Source organism: Myzus persicae, unplaced genomic scaffold (genome assembly GCF_001856785.1).
Source record: "Myzus persicae strain clone G006 unplaced genomic scaffold, MPER_G0061.0, whole genome shotgun sequence".
In the NCBI taxonomy this organism is placed as follows: domain Eukaryota; kingdom Metazoa; phylum Arthropoda; class Insecta; order Hemiptera; family Aphididae; genus Myzus; species Myzus persicae.
In genome coordinates this window covers 286,872-311,154 of record NW_019101135.1, presented here as the reverse complement: position 1 = coordinate 311,154, position 24,283 = coordinate 286,872, and the positions used below count along the sequence as shown (strand labels likewise).

Here is a 24,283-nt window from a genome sequence, read left to right as displayed (position 1 = left end):
TGTGTGTGTGTGTGTGTGTGTGTGTGTGTGTGTGTGTGTGTGTGTGTGTGTGTGTGTGTGTGTTTAGTGTGTACAATGCTCTTTCGGCAGAGAGTTCGGCGTTTTTATATTATATTATATTATATAATATTATTTTATTATTATATTACGTGTCTCCGTGTTCGAGTAAAATCCAATACAATCCTCGTTTACAAATAGTGAATAATGCACTCATTTCCGACCATGTTGCACCACTCGGTTTTCGTTGTAATAGTATAAATTAATCGACGGTCGCCGCTGCACGTTGTCACTACATGGCACAGATCGAAAGCAACGAGACGGATTTATTTACACCATAGTCCGAGAAGAATGTGTAGATTAATGTATCGGAGTTTCAAAAATCCCACAGTACAGAATATAGAGTTACCCATATCGATGGTATCGCGCCCGAAACCATGATTTCCTCGCGGTGATCCGAGTGAGCGATAAAAACGGACTATCGGCCGCTTTCGGCGGATATAATATATAATGCGTGTCCGGCCGTGTCAACTTGTACTTATATATATATATATACGCATATTTAATAGGGCTGTAGGTGTATATATAACATAATACGTCATCTGTATATATATATATAGTAGCCGTTGTACGCATATATATAATATATATTATATGTTTATATACTGCATACCTACAGCGAGAAATGTATGTCCTCGGGTTGTTCGAGTGTTATCAATCTTTAAACACACTCGCACCGAGGTATAGGTATAGTTTAAATATTGAAAATATGACAAGCCTCTCCTCGCGCGTATAGAGTAACCCTCTTTTTCACCATAAATGTCAAAAGTACTGTTATACCGACTCGCCAAAGGAAAATATCCGTCATCCTGGGCGTTTTCTAAAGTCAACATAATATTTAAATACCCACTTATATATATATATAAATACATATGTATAAGATTGTACCCGTATTATTATTATATGTACAGAGATGAGGATAAACTGTGTGACGCGGTTTATCTCGTACGCACGTGATTTCCTGAATGTTATTACTTATTACGTACAATATATATATATAAGATATGTACTGCCATGTCGGTTGTTTATATACCTATTGAATCGTGGACATTCTATATTATTATATACTTGCCTACATTGACATGTCGAACGGATAACGAAAACACTCAATCACGGCGGCGCTGTAAGAGCTTTTGAAATAATTTTATCGTCTGCGGCATATTAATAATATTATTATTATGACGATGGCGATGATGACGACGACGACGACGACGACGACGACGACGATGGTTATCAATGGTAATGGAAAATTTATTTTTCTAACGACATATAATTACGAGTATATAGTCTATAAAACGCCATATGTCTGCGCGTATTTATCATACTACATAGTATTATAATACTTTATTAATGCAACGATGATAATCGTTAATCGTATAAAATATATATTAATGGCATAATATTATATCAGCTATATATATTATACTCGCCTATTTGCATACATTACGCCTATAACCGTATTTATTTGAATGAAATGCTATGACCACATTTCTTTTTACTCCTTAACTGCCACTTATCAATTTCACGAGGCAGCATATTGATATGAATCAATATGCATCCGTCCATAATAATAATAATGTATTCATAACAACGCGTATAATTCAGTATAATCGAATTCGACATAATAATAATATAATAATATATGTATTTACATTATGACGAAATTTTAAATAACATTATCAAATATATTATAATATATATATAGGTCCTTTAATTATTTTTAAGATTTCTTTTTCGCTTAAAATGTATAATAGTATATACAAATGACGTTCGTTTCTATGTCGAAATGCATAATATTCTTCTCTAAACCTGTCCGACCGAGATGTTAAATTACTTTTTATGGAGGTTCATTTTTTTTTTTTTTTTTTCTATTCCGTATATGGTTGTTATTGGGGTCTTGATTNTTTTTTTTTTTTTTTTTACTATTCCGTATATGGTTGTTATTGGGGTCTTGATTATCCAAAATAATGTAACTATGCACATTATTACATAATTGGCAACTTACCATACGTTTCTCGTATATACAGACAAGTATATTATATATTATGAAGACAGGCATCGGGGCGTGTGTACACATACGTGCTTTTATTTACTGCAGCACACAGGCGCCATGGGATTCAACCGCGGACTGTGTACCACTGTACCTATTATATTGATACAATTAACGAACATTGGAAATCAACGTCCCGCGTTTACGTAACGGTTACCTACCCAGGTTGTGTGCGTGAGCGCAAAAGAAATAGCCACAATAATACATGCTATTATGTAGGTTACCGCATCGTTATACATATGGATAATAATTGAAAATAAATTCGTTGGCGTTTAGTGTGCAGCGCTTGACAATAATTGAAAAGTTTATGCAATTATAAGAACTCGCGGTTACCGCAAGTGAGCTTTGGATTTATAGATTTACATTTTGATCGTTACCGCGGTATCCGTGTAAACGTTAGATTTTAAAGTAGGTAGGTATATACGAACGAAAAGGGCAAATAAATATAATATAATTGCATAAAATTATAACGATCGCGTTTCGTAATGAAAAACACGTTTACACCTATTATTATTGTAACACGCGGCTGCATGATCGTTATTAGCATATTATATTATATTATTACATCCGACAAAAAATGTATTTCAACTTTCAGTGAGAATTATGTTGATCTATGTATTATCGACTTACGAGTATATGATGTTATTATTATTGTTATAATCGTGTGTAGGTTACTCGACAAAGTGTAAAATACATAGGTACATAATATATTATGTATATAATATTCACATGTCACATATTATATTCACGATAATATGGTGGTGGCGATGTTATAATATATAGGCGTATACCTATATTATGTATAATTAAATACGTTAAAAGAATGTTTTTATAAAAAAGAAAATAACCCAATAATCATAATAACAAAACAACCGACATTGAGCGGCCCATTATCAAGTCGCGTACCTAACCATGAAAATCGTCTAACTTTTTTTCGATTTTTTTTTTTTAACGATCCACCAAGAAATGATTTATTTGTCAGTCATTACAACGCGGCTGGTCCTATATATATATATATATTCTGTACCTACCTGTTTGTTTTTGTTTATTATATAAAATAATAAATTACTCAACTATTATTTGTGTTTGTTTCAGGCATAGCAGCTATGATACACCACCAGAAGCAATCACAGCAGTCCATCCGAGTACCAAAGTCCATTTGCGACCTATCGGAAGACGTTCTCACGTCGGGAGTACAATTTCCAGGTGAGTCGGAAACGTTGAATAAAAAAAAAAACTTAATAACGTGTTTTTCTTGCCGGTCGGCAGGCCGGTGACTTGATCCACCTCCTCGACACATTTTAATAGTATAATATATAAATATATTGTATAGTGACAATAATTCTAGGACCCGGATGTTGCATTTATGACATTTGCATAATATTATATGCGACGCTTTCCCGCTGCAGCCAACGATTTGCCGGTTCTATATTATTCAACAAGAATCCAACACGCATAATAATATATAACAACATTTTTCCAAGTTTTTGGTTTTTATGACGATTTTTTTTTTTACAATTTTTGTACATTTGGCACGACTCATTTTCGTATGCATCGCGCGTAGGTATATACATGTTTTGTGAATGCAATTTCGTACATAAAATCTAATGACATTCAAAATAGAAAACAGAACTGGACATTTTATACCTAACCTGTATCGTGTACATAAATATACGCCTGCTATGCCCTGAATAATATATTTGTAGCCTCTTACTGTACCTAAAATATTATTGTGTCGATATATTTATCATATTTTTTTCTTCTTATAATAAATTAATTGTTACGGTACTTGAGGCCATTATTGATACCGGACCCACAATAATAATATAACAGTTAAATCAGCCAACACGACTGCAGTACAACTCACCGGTCTAGTACATGCACTTGAAAACGAATCGGGTGCAAAAAAAAAAAAACAAAGCATTAGCGCCCGTTTCAAAATAATTCTAAGTCAATATGCGCGGACGGATTTTAAGAAATGCAGTATGCACAATATTAATTGTATTCTTGTTTTATTATTATTACTATTGTGTATTCGGTTTACGCTTTATATCATATTTGTCGGCGGCGACGGAAATATTGTCGTTAATTCGACGGCGAGAGTAAAATAAATAACCCGCATCGTCGGGTATGGAGCGAGGAAGGAGAAGGGTCCTTTTTATTATTATTACGCCGTACAATATAATATGTGTACACTCGGGTGTCGTATATAGGGCGAGATGGAAGTAATAACAAAACTTCCTCGCAGCCTCCTTCGTCGGTGTTCGAAACGAGCGGGCACCGGAAACTGCGAATAAAAACATCGCACAGATGCGTTCGTATAATATTTCGCACGCGTCTAGCTCGGGATTATTTTCTAGATTTTTTACCACGACCTCCCGGTAAGCCGCAACGATATTATATTTAGCGATTTCCCGTCGTCCCGTCCCTGCAGCTGCATGGAGGGGAACACACGGCCTACTCTGTACATATTGCATACAGAGTGATTCGCCAGGCATGCACACCACCCATTGCTTTCCTAAATAATAACTTATGCTTTTTTTGGGATTTTCAAATATATACCTGACCATATTTTCAGATATACCTGCATTTGTCATACCATTTGAAGAATGTCCCTTGTCGGTAACAAACTTATTTTTTTCAAATGAGATCCAACCTTTTTTACCGTAAATAGCTTACCAGGTAATTTTTTTTGAAAAATGTGTACGATATAGATATATATATATAGTAGATACTCATACACCAAAATTTGAATTATTACAAATAATAAATTACTACTATAGTTTTAGAATCATTACGTTATACTCCTCATATTATTTTCCAACTACTATTATTGCATTTATATCATGGCTTATTATAACTATCGATAGTACACTGCAAGGTTATAACTCAACAACTACTCGTTCGAAGTTCAATATTTAATTACAACGACATTTGAAAAAAAGTCATCTGGTTAACAGGAAATAATGGGTGATTCTCATTTGAAAAAAAAAGTATTGTTATCTATCGCCACATGACACTCTCTTAAGTAGTATAAAAATCTAAGTATGTGAGAATATTGTCCTTGAGTATACTTGAAAATTCAAGAATTCAATATTAAAGGATAACCCGGGGATGAGCGTATGCTAGGTGAATCGCCCTGTATACTCTCGAGACTATATTCTCTTCGAAACGTCGACGACGATGCCACAAGATCGCGCGCGTTTCCATAAATGTATTTTATTGCCGGGCTTTAAAATGTTATTATCGTGACGTTTTGTGTTGGCGTGAGGTCGTCCGCGCGTCCATCGCACTTTTATCTATTTGTTTCCCGCGTGTTCCGTAATTATTGTTGTCGTTTAAAATGCGCCGTCGCCTGTGTGTTTCCATAACGATATTATTACTTTCTCCAAAATAAATAATAATAATAAAACCGTCAAACTCCTAAGTATATAAGATCCGAATCTACGCGAGGCCGTCACCGTGCCCGCGAAACGCGTTTGATGTCTTAATAACACACGCGCCCGGTAATGTGCGAAATCTTGCTGCAGTAAACCGTTTTTCCTTTTCATTTTACTACTCTAAAAACGTAGTAAAACAAGTGAAAAAAAAATTATATTATGTACCTACATTTTATTTGCCGATTTCAGATTGAAGTCGATTCGTTCCCACGTTAATTTAAAAGAAAACGATTTTAATTTTTTTCAATCATTTGTTTATCATATGCTATATTATTATACTATGGCACTTTCATCATACGGTTATTAAGACATATATAGTATCATATAAGTTATACGTTCTCACCCCCCGCCCGCCGGGATCGTATTCTTTATTTTTTTTCGAGATTTCTCGACACGTATACATACATATTTTATTATTATTTAGTATCATTCACTGCATATATAATTGGACTTAAAAAAATACTCCTTTACTGCAGTATATTGTCTTGTCTACTTATGCGCGCGGGTAGAGAGATTTCAACACAATTATTATTATATTATTATGATCGCGTGCACATGTATGGCACACGTATAATAATATGTACCTATGTATGAAAATGTCTTGAGATTCAAACAAGCTTATTAACAATTCGCTGCGTATTATATTGTGTTACAGGAGCCGTGGACCGACAGGGTAACGCAGTGATATTATGGGTCGAAGGACAGTCCGGACATAGTTCAGAAACCATGTCGGACGTGAATGCGGCAGAGCTCATTTTGTACTACGCGTCTCTGAGAAACAGGTAAACGTAATATCGGAAAGCCACAACACGTAAGAACCCTAGTATTATTGGTGTAGACGCTTAATGACCATGGGATATAACAGAAAACATTTCTAAGTTGAGGGAGGGGGTGTTTAAAAATCATATATAGGTGTACCCAATCGTTGACCAATTACAGATTAGAAGTGATCATTTATTAGTAAAAAATATTTTTCGTTTAAACCTCGAAAACCCCCTGTGCCCGTAACTTTAAAAATATACATATAAAACATGACGAGTGCTCACTTAACAACAGGTGCGTAGGTACCCTACTTACTCACTTTTTCCTGCGGACGTATCTATATTTATCGTTTATTTCATATGACATGTACGTTTTATTTATCGGTATCGTCCGTGTTTCGTAGCAGGAAAATAGTGAGGATAAATGATTATCAACATCATGTCGTATATTTTGATATAATAAACCTATATAGATAAAACTTTGATCGCATTAACATCTGCACTTGCGCGCTTAGAACGGTCGCAGAAGTAATTTGCCGGCGACACACGAGTCACATCGAATGCACATAGAAAATGCTCTTGAACGAAAACATTACCAATTACCATGATAATATTATGTTATATATTGTACAACCCAACGCGATGTGTATAATTAATAGCACTAGGCATGTACAAACGTATAATATTATATTATGTACAATGTATGTATCAATACCGTTGAAACAATCCGATTCGTCCTTGCAAGCAGCCGGCCGTGCGGTGACAGCGACTTGTGTTGTGGGTATATAATATTCTGCTTCACGCCATTGGATTATTCACTCGCATAACGATGACGGCAACAAATACGTGTACAATTTGATGTATAATAACGGCTTCTAAGACAATAATAAATATATATTTGTATAAGGCGATGGCCGTGTCGAAACGGCGGGCTGCAGCAGTACATACCAATCAAAATCTAATCAAGCAGCTAGGGGACACCGCGGCCGGATTGTTTTTCCTTTTCCATTTTAATAGAGTCGTGCTCGTTCGTGACCTACCCCGTGGACTTTTACTTTTAGTCGGACGGGCACGTCAACAAGCACGCCGCCGTGATATTATTACATTATACTAACACGAAAATCCGTAAATTATACCGTAATAAAAATAATAACTGCAATAATATTGGCCATTAAGTCGGGTCGGGGATACGATTGCTGCCCTCGCTAGTATCGTTCTAGGGGGCAGAACTCTGCTTTTCCACCGTAAACCAGGGTGTGAGGTGGAAAAAAGAAAAATGAATGGTTCAAGAGTGTACCTCTATATCTTTATGTATTGCAATGCAATTTTGTGTTATTGATACATGCAAGTATTTTAAACGTGTATCCTAAATGTTTAAACACGATTGTAATAAAAAATTATTAATATAATATTTTGTTAATGTTCTGCATTAATTTATGTGTGACAGATTTTATCTATATTTATAATTAAGATTGCAATTATCCTTATATCGAAATTTAATTAAGGTTTGATATTATATTTTTGCAGATGTTTAGTTGGTTGAAAAACAAGTAAAATAAAAATGTAGAATGATTAACTAATAACTTCTTTGAGGGAGAGGGGAAGTAGGCTCGCCTACGACACTTTCAAATTACCGGATTTATATATTAGATATATATATCTATTTATATATTATGTAGGTAAAAGTAGACGATTTAGTTGTAACTTAGGAATAAACAAAAAATATTACATTTATTGAATACATTTTCGATCATTATTCCAATGTGTTTATCACGTTATATCGTTTCGTATACATCTAGGTATTACAGGGTTATTTACAGAAATAAGCTGTTATTGAGTTAAATAAACTAATGCATAGTGTAACTTATACATTGTACAGATATATCGTATAGATTTTTTATTTACACCCGAAGTTATTTTATTTGCCTAAATATATCATTAACGTTTTTATAAATTAAGGGGATATTAAAGTAATTGGTAAATTTACCTATAAATGTAGAAAACTAGAAAATCTCCGCTCATCAATAAAACCACTTTATGAAGTTGAAATGAAAACGTAAAAAAATAAACCATGACATCCATAACTTAAGATTATTTTTAAATCTTACAATTTATTTATTTACATATTATTAATTATTTAATCAAGTCTCGGTTATTTTCCAGATAGTTATACATACATGAAAGTCTGTCTAAAGTAAATTTGCATTTAACGAATAATGATTACCAATAAAGAAAACATAATTTAATAATAACTGCATTGGAAATTAATTGCAGTTAGGTATCATTTTAATATTCATAAATTAATTAACCTAATTCGTTAATTAGGTATTACTTATTACGTAATGAATTTCTGGTGCCTAATAGTGGTTTTCGATATACTTCCTTGAAATTCACGTTAGGAAATTAAAATCTCGAGGGATCAAACCAATTAATTTTGTTCTTGTTTCGTCCAATATAATAATATGAATAAATAATATTATAGTATATAAAACACGACCCGTAGGAACAAGTTATTAATTTTTTTACGTAATTGCGCGCACCCGCAGTTCATGCTCTTGTTATTATGTTTTGCTCGCACGTCTACGTAATAATAATAATAACGGAATACATTTTTTTAATTATTCTCCGTTTTTAGAAACGAAAGGAACTCGTCGTTGACCATCTTGGTACACGAGAACAGCTGCACAAGCATAGAATTCGTCGATTGTGTGCTGGAACTGATAAAGGTAATAAACGTGACGGAGTCAATAATTTTTCATGCGCTACAATAGTTTTCATTATAATTATTGTTATTATTTTGCGCAGCATCAAGTTTCCGTGGACAAAGTGATTTTTTGCACGAAGCGACACGCAGAAGGAAACCGACTGAAGTACAGCCAAATTCGGGTGAGAAAACGTTTCAAGCGCATATACGCTCGTGGCGCATTTATAATAGGTAACAAACCTTTTTGATTTTACGTTTCGTTAATAACTTTCAGTGTTACGCCGTCAATTCGTACAACGGTCTCCTAGAGTTCTTTGAAGACAGTCAGATCCCGTCGGCTTGCGGCGGCCCGTACACACACAGCCAACTCGAATGGATTGATTTCTACAAGGTTTGTCGGCGTTGTTGGCCTATATTTACTTATATGAATTATGACTTATGGCTTTGAAGACTAAAATATTATCACGCATGCACACGAGCGCACACAAAACGGTCAATAAAAATCGCTCGAAGAAAAACGAAATTAATAACAACGATGTATTATTCAATGGAAAAGAGCGGTTAATTATCGTTATTGTGTACCATATTGTGCTTAGCGATAGTTCATCAGTGCTGCTTTATTTATTCTTTTTTTTTTTTTATAAGGAGTCGGAGAGGCTGACTTGTTTGAGTCAGACTGCCGGAAATCGACTCGTGACGGCCATCGCGGACATGGGAAACGTGCAACAAGAACGCAATGCAATATCCAAATTTTTGGACGACTCGGATATTAAAAATTTACTTCAAGACGCCAGACAGAGCATGGAAATACTGGAACAGCATGCTCGCTGGTTGAACGAAGACAGATTTGTGATGTATGTTTGATTTATAACGGCCGTAGATAAACGCTGGGAAAACTTACTGATAATTTATATGTGTATAGCTGACTAGTTAATACTTTATTGGATATTTAGGATGCAGGTAGTTTACAGTATTAGATAAATATATTATTTCGTATACGCATGTAATAATTTGTGTTGTATGATAATATTATAATTTAGAATATTATCTTCCACCGACCGTGTTAAAGTATACCCACATATTAATATATTATCCAGTCGTAAGGTTGTAAGCTTAACACGACCAAATTATATAATAATATAGGTTTTTTGTTTTTTCTAACCTATATAATACACACATATCATAAGAGTCGGAGTTTGGGGGAGAGGGGGTGAAAGTCCATAATAGTTTGTGATTGAAAGTGATATAATTTTTAATACATTTTGCCAATAATTTAATGTATAATTTAATTTGAAACATGGATTGACGTCAAATGGAGAGATGTTAAAGACTTTTGTCGGAATATAAGTTGTATGCAATCTGCATTTGTCTATAGTCTATACAATATTGTGTAACCAGATTCAATTGTTTACATTGTGTGCAGTTTTCTGAATTTTTAGTATTTTTTAAATATATTATTGAACAGAACAAAATGTATTTAAGGAAGAATGTTCTACTCAAACTACAGTAACACTATAGTTCAAATCCAGTTTTATAATATGAAACTGATTACCTATACCAAAATAATTTTTTTTTATTACATCTGTTATCGTGATTAATATAATATCGTATAAATCAAAATTATTAATGTTTTTTACTGAACGCGTATATTCAGATTTTCAATGAACTAAAAGCCAACAATAAGATATACTTGATATTATATTATTAACATCTGGTTCCTTACACAACTGCATACACGTTTTTTACTTACTATATTATAGTATCGTCGTAATAAAACGTTATGATGAAAACGATAAATACGTATTATTTCGTTCAACAAAAAACGATTTATTATTATTACCTACCATTATGTTGTTATTTGATTATAAAAAATAACAATAATTATATCAGATTATAAAGTTATTATTCGAGACTGGCTGACCAATTTTTAATTCATTTTTAATGTAAGGCCACCAATTTTAATTACCATGTCATAATGTGCCGGTTTCACTGGATATATTATGCTGTTGCTCTAATACGGCAGTCGATCAAATATCTTATTATATGTATTATTATAACTTTCTATATAATTTTTATTGTGAGTGTCCGATTCACGAGCGATATCAAAACAAAACAAATTGTAACTATAAACGCCATAAAACCAATTTAAATACCAAATTATACGACGATGTATGTTCTTCGTTTTTACTATTATCCGTTGTACCTACAGTCTACACGTGTCCTGCGGGTTTTAGTGCATTTAAAATGCTTTCGAGAATTTTCACTTATTTTTTTTTTTCTAAATAGTAAATACTGATTCTCACGTGTTTGTTTCTGGCCCATACAGGTCGAGTTTCGAGGACGTGAAGAAGTTCCACAGTGAAGTCGAGGGCGCCGCAGTCCGACTGGAAGAACTGCTATTGCAGAAGAAAAAGAAAATAATGCAAGCAGCCAGAGTCAACGCTTTGGAGGCCGAGACACACGAGGTAACCATTATTTCCCGTGATGATATTATGTATACATAATGTAGTGTATTTATGCCCGATAATAATATTAACGATGATAGTATAATAATATGCCTCGGTCGACTCGGGCGCGTGTTCGGATTTTCTCCAATAGTACCTACCTATTAATGTTTAATAGGGATAGCAATACAATTATTAATATTAAGTCCTCGAGGCCGCATTAAACACTATTCTTTCTAAGTCGTCGTTAAATATTTCAACAAAAATATCTCGCGTTTAAAATATGTTCAGAAGTATAGTTATTGGCAGGTATAGTTAGGCAGAAATTTGGAGGCAGGGGTTAGTTTAAAGAGAAGCGTAGCCCTCCAAAAGTCGTCCTAGCTCCACTAAAAACGACTAAAAAAAGTAATTTTACAATTAAAAATATTGTCCATATAAATAAATGTGAATAATTAAGAAATCCTACCCCTAATTGACTATTTAACTATTGAGAAAGCGATAGGACACCGATAGGAGGGTAGAACTTTTGGCCATCCAATTTAGAAATAATTGGCTAGGCATATAAATGAGTAATTAGGTATTCAAATTTTGAATTGAACATCTTATGGAGTTTAAAGTACAAAATAATTTCCAAATTTTCGACAATTTTCAAAATACTTACTTATTCACAAAATAAAAAAACTAAACATGTTTATAAAATGTATTATTATTTCTAATGAAATGTTAATCATGTGTCTTCAAGCGACGCGATAGCAATTTTTTATCGTAGGTAGGTATTTAAAGTTCGTACCCCTCCCCCTAATGATTTTACCCGATTTCCGTCCATGGGCACGACCGCGGTTACGGTCAATAAAGTCGCTCCGTGATGGCCGTTCGACGTGTGGACTGTAACGTCCTGTATCCGCAGTGTACATTATACTGCGGTTCGCAGTGCCTATCAGCCCGATCGGAAAAACCTCGTGACTATAATAGTGCTGTGGCGTATTATTCGTGTGTAGGAAGTGGAGGCCATTGTAATATATTAAAACTCACACACAACGTATCCACCACCTGCGGAAGAGGAGGAAGCAAAGTATAAACTCATTAGCTCGCGTATAAATATTTACCTGTCTGTATAAATTATGACGTATCCTTTCATAATATAATAATATAATATTTATTATGTACACTTTCACGCCACAGCGGTTAACGGCAGTGGCGATTTTGGATAGACGACTGCAGCACTGGATGAATAGACGCGTGTAGCACAGTTATATTACATTATACAATATGCATAATGTGATGTATTTAAACATTATGTAGATAGGAAGTCAGCCATTTCGGGGATAATATTTATCCAGATTACGCGTGTTTTAAAAAAAATAATTTTTTGTATCTATATCCGTGTAAAAACAATTTTGTATCGCTGCAGGTCCTCTCTTGGCTGACCAACAAAGGAGAACACGCGTTGGTTCAACACGCCGATTTGGCCAACAGTCTGCCGGCGATCCGGCAACAGGAACAAGACTTTGAGAAATTTTACTTCGTCTCCATGGTAAGCAACGGGATTGTCCAGTAGTTTTTTGTTTTTATTTTTATTTTCATCAGACATTTGCATGATAGATGATGAGAAAAAATAAAAAATAAAAAAAAATAGAAAATTTGTCGGAGTTTATCGATTGGTATTCAGTTAAAGTCTCATATATTATAGTAGTTTTCTTGTTTTTAAATTAAAATTTGACAAAAACGCAATGTGATATTTTTTTGATGATGGCGGCGTATAATTTAGTCATCTATTATGAACTAGATTAAGTAAAGTTCAGCTATAAAATAATAATTTTTCTGTTAAGCCCAAGAGCTTGTTGTTTTTTTGGTCTTTCATTTGTTATTTAATTTAGTATGATTGTAATTTATTTGAAACCTTTATTGTCTATTTAACTATTACTTTTTACAACTTATTATTGTTAATTCCAAGATTATTGTAATTTAACTAAAATTGATGTTACTCATCTTTGAAATTTAAATCAAATGAGTTATAACTTATAAATTATCAATGAGTGGTTTTTAAAGACATTTTATGGTATTGTAATCCACTTTTAAAATGACAGTATTTAAACTCAGTTATAACTTATTACCAATTTAGCAATGATTACTTGCCCAATCATTATTAATATTTTATTATTATTATTATTATTATTATTGCAATAATAGTAAATAATTATCTTGTCTGATTAAAGTTCTTTTCCTAATTATTCATTTATTGTACCCAGTTCCTTCTTTTCCAAACACTATGTTTAAATCTAATTCATTCTCAATATAATGTATGATGATAAATACTTAATTACCTACCTACTTGTCTTACAAATTGTAAAGTTTTAAGATTAAAGTTAAGCTTAATGTTAAAATACAAGATTTCGAATCAGTTATATTATAATATTATAGTGTTCTCATTATTTTCAAATACAAAATAATTATGATAAGACATTTAATCAGAGACTAAAACTGATATCATTGTGAATATACCGTACAGATTTTGCATGGGCTTAAATAGTAATAGTCGCTGTATGCACATAAACATAATATTATAATTGGAAAAAAACAAAAAATTCTAAACAACGCTTGATGCACGTGATGTCACAAAGAGCTGCAACCAAATATACATCCAGTTGTTTGCTGGTAGTATATACAGTGGTAAATCTAGGCGCTTATTTTTCTACCTCTGCTGTAACAATATTTTAACACTGCATTTAAAATCTATCACATATTAACGCTTTTAAATAGAATACGTTCCGTAAAATATGTTAGCTTACTAATTATTGTACAACAATATCAATGATATTATATTGTGTTATACTGTATATTGTATTTTATTATTGTAAATTGTGATATTTTGAGGTTTGAAACAACGATTGCCGATAGTCTTGGAAGTTTCTGATGGATATTATTTCATTTTATGACTGGTCTCGTAAACGTTGAGATTTGGTTACGTCAAGCAGTGCATATTATTATCATCCCAGTGGTGTCCATACAAAGACCCCATTGTAGTCTGACATTTTTCTTTTCGCGGGTAGGGCCAAAGTTATTAGGTCCTTTTCATTTTGACACTGCGCGCACCCAAGGCTGATCTTAACGACTGCCGCCGAAGATTTCAATCGAAGAAACCATCGGTATTCTCGGAATATTTACGATCGATTTTATTATTATTATTTATTTTTTTTGTTATTGACAATTGCTCACGGGGGATGCTGAAAAAAAACCACCCCCTTTACAGTGGAAATATGTGTACGCGCCGTGCGTATTATTAATAATACATACCGACATGCATTTCATATAATATTACACACTCGTTCGGGCGACTCTCGACATGACGAGACTCTCTGCACCACTACCTGTGCGGCTGCACCTTATCGTGCTCGCACCCCCCCGAGAGTATGCACACTCGGCCAGTTTTTAACTAACCGACTGGCGCCGTCCGGAGGTTGGGAACACCGGGGCGGGCGGTCGTGGCGTGTGGGGGGTGGGCTGAGTGGCGGCGGGTATCCTTCATCTGTAGCGGCGTAGTGGTCGGGCTCGGGTATCCTGTCGGGCGCGGGGTTGAATGCAGTGCGATCGCGGCGTCCGATACGAACGGTACCCTCCCGACGACGGTGAAAATTTACTGCGTTCTCGTCCGAGATCTCAGGTAAGTCTGCATTTTGTAGTATCCCCTCCGACGGCGATCACCCATGAATTTTTCGTACATTTGTCTTTGCTTCGTTTTATTATTATTATTATTTTTTTTTTTTTATCGTTCAACCCATTTAACGCGTCGACTGTTACGAGTATATACTATTTAATTATTGCACTCCATGTTGTATGCGGAACGTCACGCGTCAGATGTATATATTTTTTGTACCGCGTAAAAGGCTGTTCGATTTTTCGTTTGCTTCCCCTGCAGGTTGCGCCGGTGGGTCATATATATATACTCATATTATAGTCTATCGACCGTGGTGAATGGTATGAAATTATATGAATAAACAAAAAAAAATATTATATGGACGTTGTGGTCTTAGCGCTTCCACCTGTAAGTATAATAGTATACGTACCTATGCAGTGTGCCAGTGATGCTCCTTATTTCATTATTATATGTTATTATGATGTTCTCGTGTTATACGAACTCGGTCCCTCTGCGGTGTATAGGCATCGCGGCGGGTTCTTTGAAACCATTACAGGTATAATCATCGGCTGAACTTCTCGTATTGTAACAATTATACATTTACGTATATAATTTGTGCGATCCCAGCGTATCGGTGATTATTCCGTAGTGCGATAATTTTCAAATTTAATTTTATAACATGTATACATATGTTATTATGAGTATAGGTAAAAACGATGACCGTATGTGCAACTATACAATAGTAATAATTATTGCACTATCATAGATAACATATAACATATATAGCTAAGGGATATTTCTATACCATACATACCCCAATAGATACTGCAGTGATCGAAGAATAGATCATTGACTAAACACCATAGTCGTTAATGAGAACATTTCTTCCATTCCGTATTTTGAATTTAATACATTTCATACCAATTAATTTCAATATTATTTTTTGTTATTGTATAATGACTACCTATTTGTCACAATACCGTGTTTCAAAGTCATATATACGTATTATATATATATATTATTATTTAATATTATCGGCGGTAAAAGGATACCGCACAACCTTAACCGTATGTGACGACTCCGACTCATACGTTTTAAAGTGGTAACTACGGTATATTGTGCTCTTCGATCGCACTGGAATACAATGCATGTCCTGTCCGTGCGTATACCTATGTATATTATTACCTCCTATAAAGTAGTTTCCGACAAAATGTGAAGAAACGATGAGCGACGTGAGGATAGAGCTGCTCCTCGTGAATAACTCAAGGAAACCTAGAATATTTTATAGTGGCCATATTGTCGACGTTGTCGTTCGGTTGTGACGAGGATCGTAAAATTATAATGCATCGCACGCGCGGCGGAGCGTTCGTTCGTGCAGGTGCCCGCTCGGGGAACGGATGCGGCTCTATACGCGATTATTAGGGGCGGCGTCGCTTACTCGTGATTTTCTCCGGCGTGTTTCGCGCCACCCGTGCCGCGTGCTGCGACACATGCCCCGGACAGATGTGTTTTGAAGCCGACCGGCGGCGGTGGCGACACGGCGGTGTTCGCGCCATGTGGACATGTGGTTGTAATCGGTGACTCGGGGACGTGCGATTAGTGTGCAACCCCACCCGTCGATGTACGGGTAGGTCGAGCGGATGCTGCATCGCTCGTGTGATGGCTACCATAATATACGGAAAAGGATAAGAGGCAAACGAACGAATTCGGCACCGAGGACGCTCGTGTGCGGTATAAGATATTTAGGTACGAGTAATACACACAATATTATGCATAATAACAAAAGTGACGTGTACAGATATTGTATAGGTATAAAATATTTTGATGGTGTTGCCCGCGCAACAGGTGAAGATCGTGTCAAAAGTAAACGCCGTTTTCCAAAAAATAATAATAATAGTAATAACAATAACAACCCATATGGCGTGTTTTTTTTTCGTCCACTCGTTAAATATAAATAAATTATTCACCTAAAACACAGACTTTTAGGTTAGGGGTCCGTATAGAAAGAACCTACCCGAGAATAAGCAATAATACTCATCAGACTCTCGACAGCCCGCGCAGGCCGATTATTATTCTGTGGCGCATAATTGTTATTTTTCTATACGGTTAGCTGTGTATTGTACACGTAATTAAACACATCCCTCGTGTGCATTATACGTCTGAGCAACGCGTGTTTAGTATAATTTTTACCCCATTGTCGAATATAAGGGATGTATGACATTTTGGCAGCAGCTGTTGGTGATTGATATATACGCTATATGTACCTACCTACCTACCTAAACAAACGAGCGCATTTGATGCACGTCGAGGCATGGTTTACTGTGGATGAGGAGCGGGGCTTGAAGAGGGTGATCTAAGGTTACTGCAACCACCCACCCACCGGATTTTCAGACATCCTTTTTTCATTTTTTTCAATACAAAACTCATTATTATATATTTATGTAAAAGAAATTCTTTTCCTCGTTTTTAGGCTAAGCATAATACTTGTTCATACTATGTGTATAAAAAAAACAACATCACATTTGATAAATTTTAGATAAATTTAGAAACGTGCTAATCACCAATCAGTCGCAGTAATAGTAGTACCTACTGTTTTTAATAGCTCATTAAATAAATTCATATTTACTAACCTATAAACCTAATAATTTGTTGACGTGGAAATGTGAAGGGAGCGAAGTTTCGAAAAATAAAAACTATAACTATGTTTATCTAAAACAAAATCATTTGAACATAATACACAATATAATATACCTATTACAAAATACCTACATGACTACACTCATAATGTATATGCAATAGACGTAGAGCGTTAAAATTGTTATGTTTGTCATAAGAATTTAACTGTGTTTAAACAATAAGTAAAAACCGTTTATATTTACCGGTGGTTTCGACTTATCAGTGCGTGTTCAGCCGCTGCTGTTTTGGCATCTAATCACGGTATATCGTGCATCGTGTTTTTTTCTTTTAAAGTCAATCCATCGATTACGACATTGCCCGACTTTGTTTAATATGATATTAATTTCCGGGTCAACGACGAAGGTCGCGATATATATTGAACCGAAAAACTTATTGATATTGTACGACGTACAATGTATATTTTTTCCCTTGGTCTAAATACCAAGAGTCACTTGAAAGCAGCTATTTTAGAGAAAAAAAAACCAAACTGAACGTGTCGGATTGATTACCATGTAGAGTCGTTCGCAGGTATAGGTGGTACATATTTTATCGTTATACTCATTCTTTGTTTTTTCATAGAAACCGTCAGGACCTTCGTTTTGGTGTAAAAACATTGATTCATTTATTCGAAATTGCATTTGTATTTATTACATTAATGATCATGTATATAATATGTTTATACTATATACCTACGTTAAATGTGACCTACATATTTTACATACATTCTGGTACCGTTCGAATCTAGCAAGTACCAATCGTGTGTCATCGATGTTAGTAGTATCAAAAAATCTTCAATTTCACTGTACCTTTCAAAAATGTAGGATTACATTATAAACGAAGTGTGGAATATATGTCAATATTTTAACGAGCTCTATAGGAAATCGATTTAAGTTTTTTCATGGGTTCTGCGAAATGAAGAGTAAAATATAATGTAATATGTTTAAAGATGACTATTAACTATTACTATTTACTGCCTATACTGGCTAAACTGTAAATTTAATTATACTTAAGACTTTTTGTCTATGTTGTTATTTAAAACCTTGGTTGGTACTTGGGCTTTCTTATTTATCAACGCCTGTCAATCCAAATATGGTGTCCCCCTTTTTTTAATTGTCATTATCACATTTTCATTTCAACCAATGGTCCTCTATCAGCATGACGTATTTCTCAAATGAGACATTCAAAAAATGATGGTACTATTAGATTTACATTTACGTTACAGATTTTCACGGACATTGAATCGTAGACTACCGCATTTAACAACTGCAATTACGCTGAACAATATTTATTATGGGCTATGGTATACCAACAATATTATTGGTGTGAATAGCAGTAAAAAATAAATTGCGTCTGGTACATTTATAATTTTGTAACGTAAAATATTTTAATGTTTTATATTATTTGTATTGATACATTAGAAGTATAACATTTACCTATGTAGGACACATATAAATGCAGTTTTAGTTCATTATCAATGTGTTGATTATTAGTTATTACTTACATCAAAACCATTCATTAATTATCTTCAAAAGTTAACCCACAACGCCTAACTAAGGCATAGGCATAATAAGTTATGGTCGAAGAATTGGTTGAGGATATTATCTGCAGTGCTTAGTATAGTAACAATTAACATATCACGAGAGGGATACTATTACAATGATAATGAGTGTTTGTGTTCGATGGATGAATAATTTCTTAAGTAAACTTTACTGAATTTAACGAATATATTTTTAAATTATTGATACACATATGATTCAAAAAAAAAAAAAACACTAGCCTATGACTGTAAGTACTTTGCTAACAAAAAGTTCTTATTGCTGCATAAAAAAATATAATATTCAGCCGTTCGATCCTATATATTTTGTGAATTCGGGGAAGGATTTGTATAGGTATTAATTGAACAAATAAAATTCCAGCTAGTTAAAACGAATGAATAGTGCTCTAATATAAATGTTTTTTTTTTTTTTTATATTTTCGATTATTTTCATCTATACCTTTGCTTACATCACGATGCAAGTTACCTTTGACGAGTAACCTATACTGTCGTTAACACGCATACAACTCAATTAGATCAATAAGAATTGTCAGTTCTAGAACTCTACTTTTATCATTATTGTTTTCAAACCGATTTACTCAGACGCTTGCACATTACTCCATTTCATATAATGAAAACTGTGGTTTTCGCTCGGAAGTTCGTGCAACACAATATAATGTGTTCCGCCAGAGATGTCGGAAGTCCTCTGCTCGCGTTCATTGCGCTCCGCTTTGCACCCCCCCGTACCCTGCAGCTGTATTATGATATGGCGACGTACCTACGACTTACACAGTGGCGTCAGAGGGTGCGGTTCGGTTTTGTATGCGTATACCTTTTTCAGGATGTGTCAAATCACACACACACACACACACGGTGAGTGTATACTGCACATTGTGCCGGTAATGTAAATTAGTGAAAGTGTTACCGGCGTTTATTATACACATATACACGCGTAAAACTTGACAATAATAGAATTATCTAGGCCTGTGTGCCACTATGTGCCGTGTGCGTCGGAATTCGTCCGGGTGTGACCATATATATTTATTATCATTCTTATGCAATACATATACTCTTGCATCCGCGGCACACACGTTGTATTTTTGTCGTATAGTCGTATACGACGACCGACCCGCGAAAACATATTTTCACGTGCGTGCCGAGAATTTCGGATTTCCAGGTTAGAAAGCGCATTCGTTCGTTCGTTCGGTGTGATTTATTTTTCGATATACATTGTAATATTATTGGAACATTAGGAATGCTTGTGCATAGACGGGGGCGCGGAAGTCTAAATAATTACGTGCAGCACCACAAAACAAAGCGTAGAGGGTCACGACCGTATATATATATATGTATAAATATAGTAGCTTTATAATGTTCCCATTATAGTACCTATATATTATGTATGTGGAAAGAGCAAACTAATATAGGTGTACATATATACATAATAACATGATAATATACAACGAAACGGTCGAGATCGGTGTACCTATAAGAAAGTAAACATAGGAAATATAACATTATATTATGTACGGCTATAATAATAATAATAATAATAATAGGTATTAAAAAGCTATAGACCTATAACGTGTAATCTTACAGCCGTCGCAGTGCAGAGGAGTGCAGCTGCAGCGTGCACACCTCTACGAATACAGTATATTCACAGGCGACAGGATTTCCATTGCAGGCTTGAAGATGATCGATGGACATGAAAATACGATAAACTCTAATTTCTAGATAACTATTGGACGCATATGAAGCCGTTACTCCTACAACGAACTTACACGGTCAATGCTGCAGGTGGATTTGCGCATTTTACCTTTTCGAGCGCTCGCGTCATCCGTCGAAAACTGATCGATCGATTATCGGCCCGAGTTTCATATAATATTGAGCGAAGGAAAAGATCAGCAGTAACCCACTTATCGCCACGAGTTCGGTATAAAAAAATAGTATGGTCAGTGGTCATAATCAGCTCGGTATTTCTACACTATACCGCGGTCGGGCATCTTGGATTTAGAACTTGACCACGGATTTCGCAGGACAAACAATACGTTTCGGAGACAATTTTCCATACGTTTCAGCCGACCGAATTACTACAAACTTCGCAATACCATATACCATATAGGTACCAGCAACAGCGGTGAGCTCGGCCGAAGTGACTACCGACCCCATATCAATATATATCTCGGTTATACTTCCAGTTAACCTTGATATTTTATAAATGTTCACATTATTAGTACATACAGGGTATACATTATTACTCGTATAGTACATGGATATGCCTCAATGGTGTAGCAGAGCTTATATATAAATGAGCATGGCTATATAGTAATTCAGAGATCGTATTTTATTAAACTTGTAACACTCCACAACAAACGATAGTAATTATTATCGAGTATCGATAGTGAGTGACTTATTTTTCTGGACTACGTGCCAAAATTAACAACAGCCAAAAAATATGTTTATCACAAAAAAAAAATGTATACATCGTAATATAAATCAATTAAATTTATAACTTTAATAATTATTGATAACAAGGTCATCAGGATTTTCTATTATAAAAATATCTAATTAACTTTTAATTCAAAATTTTAAATCAATAATTTCTCAAAGCGATACTGGTTAAGATATAGTTTTGTTTTTTTTTTTTTTTGATTAATTTTAGCTGGTCCAAACGTGTTTGACCCGAAACCGATAGCCGACGGTATAGGTATTACTATACCGCAAGCACTGCACTGGCTGCAGTTGTATATTTAGTATACCTATTTAACCTATATCATATTGTTATGTCACCGCGTCTTACCTATATAACACGCCTGTTGACCTATTTAGCCATTTAAACGTATAATAATATATAAGTGTCGAAACTCAAAAAATATTTCAAGTCCATAAATCGATATGACGGAGTAGTTCTTCTCCTTTATAATACTTCCGCTTTTATCTCTTATCTTATACAGAGTGTGTCTTACGCAGCCTACCTGGCAACAGACCTAGGCCCGTAGACAGTACGCTCAGTTATCGAGTTTTCCGGAAAGTTGATGCACTTCTGTGTCCATCATGCCAGTTGTTAACTTCACGTTTTTTTTTTGTTTTCGACTGATTTTTTGTAAGATTTTCGGTCTCATAGTCATAGGCACTTAATAACAAAAACGTCAAAAACGTATTTATAATTCTTATAGATTTTTGAGCAGTGTTCTATGGTTTTTTTTTTTCAAATTCGAGCACTGCTCGTAATGCGTGGCACCGCGCGTTTCCATCAAAAATACAATATTATTGTTTACTCTTGTCGGACGCAAAACAATAATATTCGTCAGCTATGCGCCGAATACTACACAAGACTTGATACGAACGCTCAGCGATAACAATAACATAACATTGTAATATTATATTCACCGACGTGTGTGTAAGTACCTAAGTGGAGACGATAGGATGGAGCAACACATGGATGCTGTATGCACACAGTTCCCGTATGATAACATAATATTATTATACATTCGTACACAATATGTTACTGCAAGTATCATGTAATATATTATTTTATTTTACTATTATTATTATTATTATATTCTTATGATATTATATTATGCTATTATAACACGGTCCACCGAGCCCCCGTCGAGTCGCGAGCCCGTGGCGACTGGTTTAATTGTTTTTCTGTTGTATTATGTCTTACGCGCGCGCACTCGTCAATTTCATCTCGTCTCTACAATATAATAACAATAAATTACCTATTATGATAATATTATTGTGAAATAATCAGACGGTCCGTCGCTGCGGATGAAAATCTCCGGCCTCGTGTGTTTACACCTTAGATAGGTATGTTCAGTTGTTTTTGTGTGCGCATATTGTTACAATATCATTGTGCGCATGTTTATCGCGCTGTTATCAAAACATAAAAGCTCGTTGCGTGCCGGCCAACATGTATACACAGTATTATTGTAATACGTCTGCAGTACGTTGATATTATTATTATATGCATGCGATTGCGACATTCCGTGCGCTTGAGCGTCTCTCGTATAGTGTTTCGCTCGAGACCGATCTTAATCCGTTGTAAAATTATTATTATACATATATTATTTACCTGATTGGCTAAGTCCATAGAATATTGCATGCATCATTTCTGAAGAGTACGCTCAAAATGGCAAGCATTTTCTATACATTCCAGCCAGTCGCCTTAAATAATATTATTTACCAATTTTTTTTTGTACGGTGTGACTGGTCGAAAACTTGCGGGAATCCCCACGCAGAGTGTATTCAACCCTCCCCCCCCCCATCCACACCAAGTAGACGTGTCGCGCGTATAGTATTATAATATAGATTATTAATATGTGTGGTTATATTATATAGGCATTATTATATATTTTGTCAAATTAAATAAAATAATATTGTATGCCGTTTAGGTTTATGTCTGTGACTATTATATGGGTTAATTTTTTTACTTTCTATTTTATTTCATAATTTCATAATAATTATAATTATAATATCAGTACGCACATGCATCTGGGTCCCACTGAGAGAACTCGTGTGGAGCCCAGGAAATACATTGGGTATGTACGCGTATACAGCGTTACATACTTACATTACATATTATATAGATCAGTTATTACCATTATATCACTTAATTTTGTTCCGTCCTCGACTCTCTTTTCATATGCAAGTATTTTTTTAGATTCGCATGACACGTGTTTGGAATATAATTCGTACGCTGATCTCTGCAGAGACAATAATATTCGATTTTAGATCTGTCCCGTCTTCGCACAACGCGATATATTCCTTCGTGTAAAGTAAATATAGTCCATAGTCGCTCTCATATATACATTAGATCCTATAGAATTCCTAACCTAACCTAACCTAACCTAACCTACCTATATAATACACATAGGCATACACTATTTATATCGTATTTAATTGCTTCCTGTGTATGCGTTACGGTTCTTTATAGAGTTAGAGCACACATGTTATGTGATGCGCGTGCATGCCGACAAA

General features: G+C 34.7%; 1 protein-coding gene across 3 annotated transcripts in view; it reads left to right on the top strand.

Moving 5' to 3' along the window:
* The window catches only part of LOC111027839 (puratrophin-1-like), a 172,268-nt gene that overhangs the window by 119,641 nt on the left and 28,344 nt on the right, over positions 1-24,283 (top strand). For all 3 annotated transcript variants that reach the window (XR_002603853.1, XM_022306293.1, XM_022306294.1), the window contains 8 exons: positions 3,203-3,313; positions 6,203-6,329; positions 8,944-9,034; positions 9,114-9,194; positions 9,287-9,403; positions 9,658-9,866; positions 11,339-11,477; positions 12,868-12,990. Coding sequence is in view for 2 of the 3 variants with exons in the window: in XM_022306293.1 (XP_022161985.1) it covers positions 3,203-3,313; positions 6,203-6,329; positions 8,944-9,034; positions 9,114-9,194; positions 9,287-9,403; positions 9,658-9,866; positions 11,339-11,477; positions 12,868-12,990 (998 nt within the window). In the remaining variant the exon portion in view is untranslated. The remainder of the gene's footprint in view (positions 1-3,202; positions 3,314-6,202; positions 6,330-8,943; positions 9,035-9,113; positions 9,195-9,286; positions 9,404-9,657; positions 9,867-11,338; positions 11,478-12,867; positions 12,991-24,283) is intronic.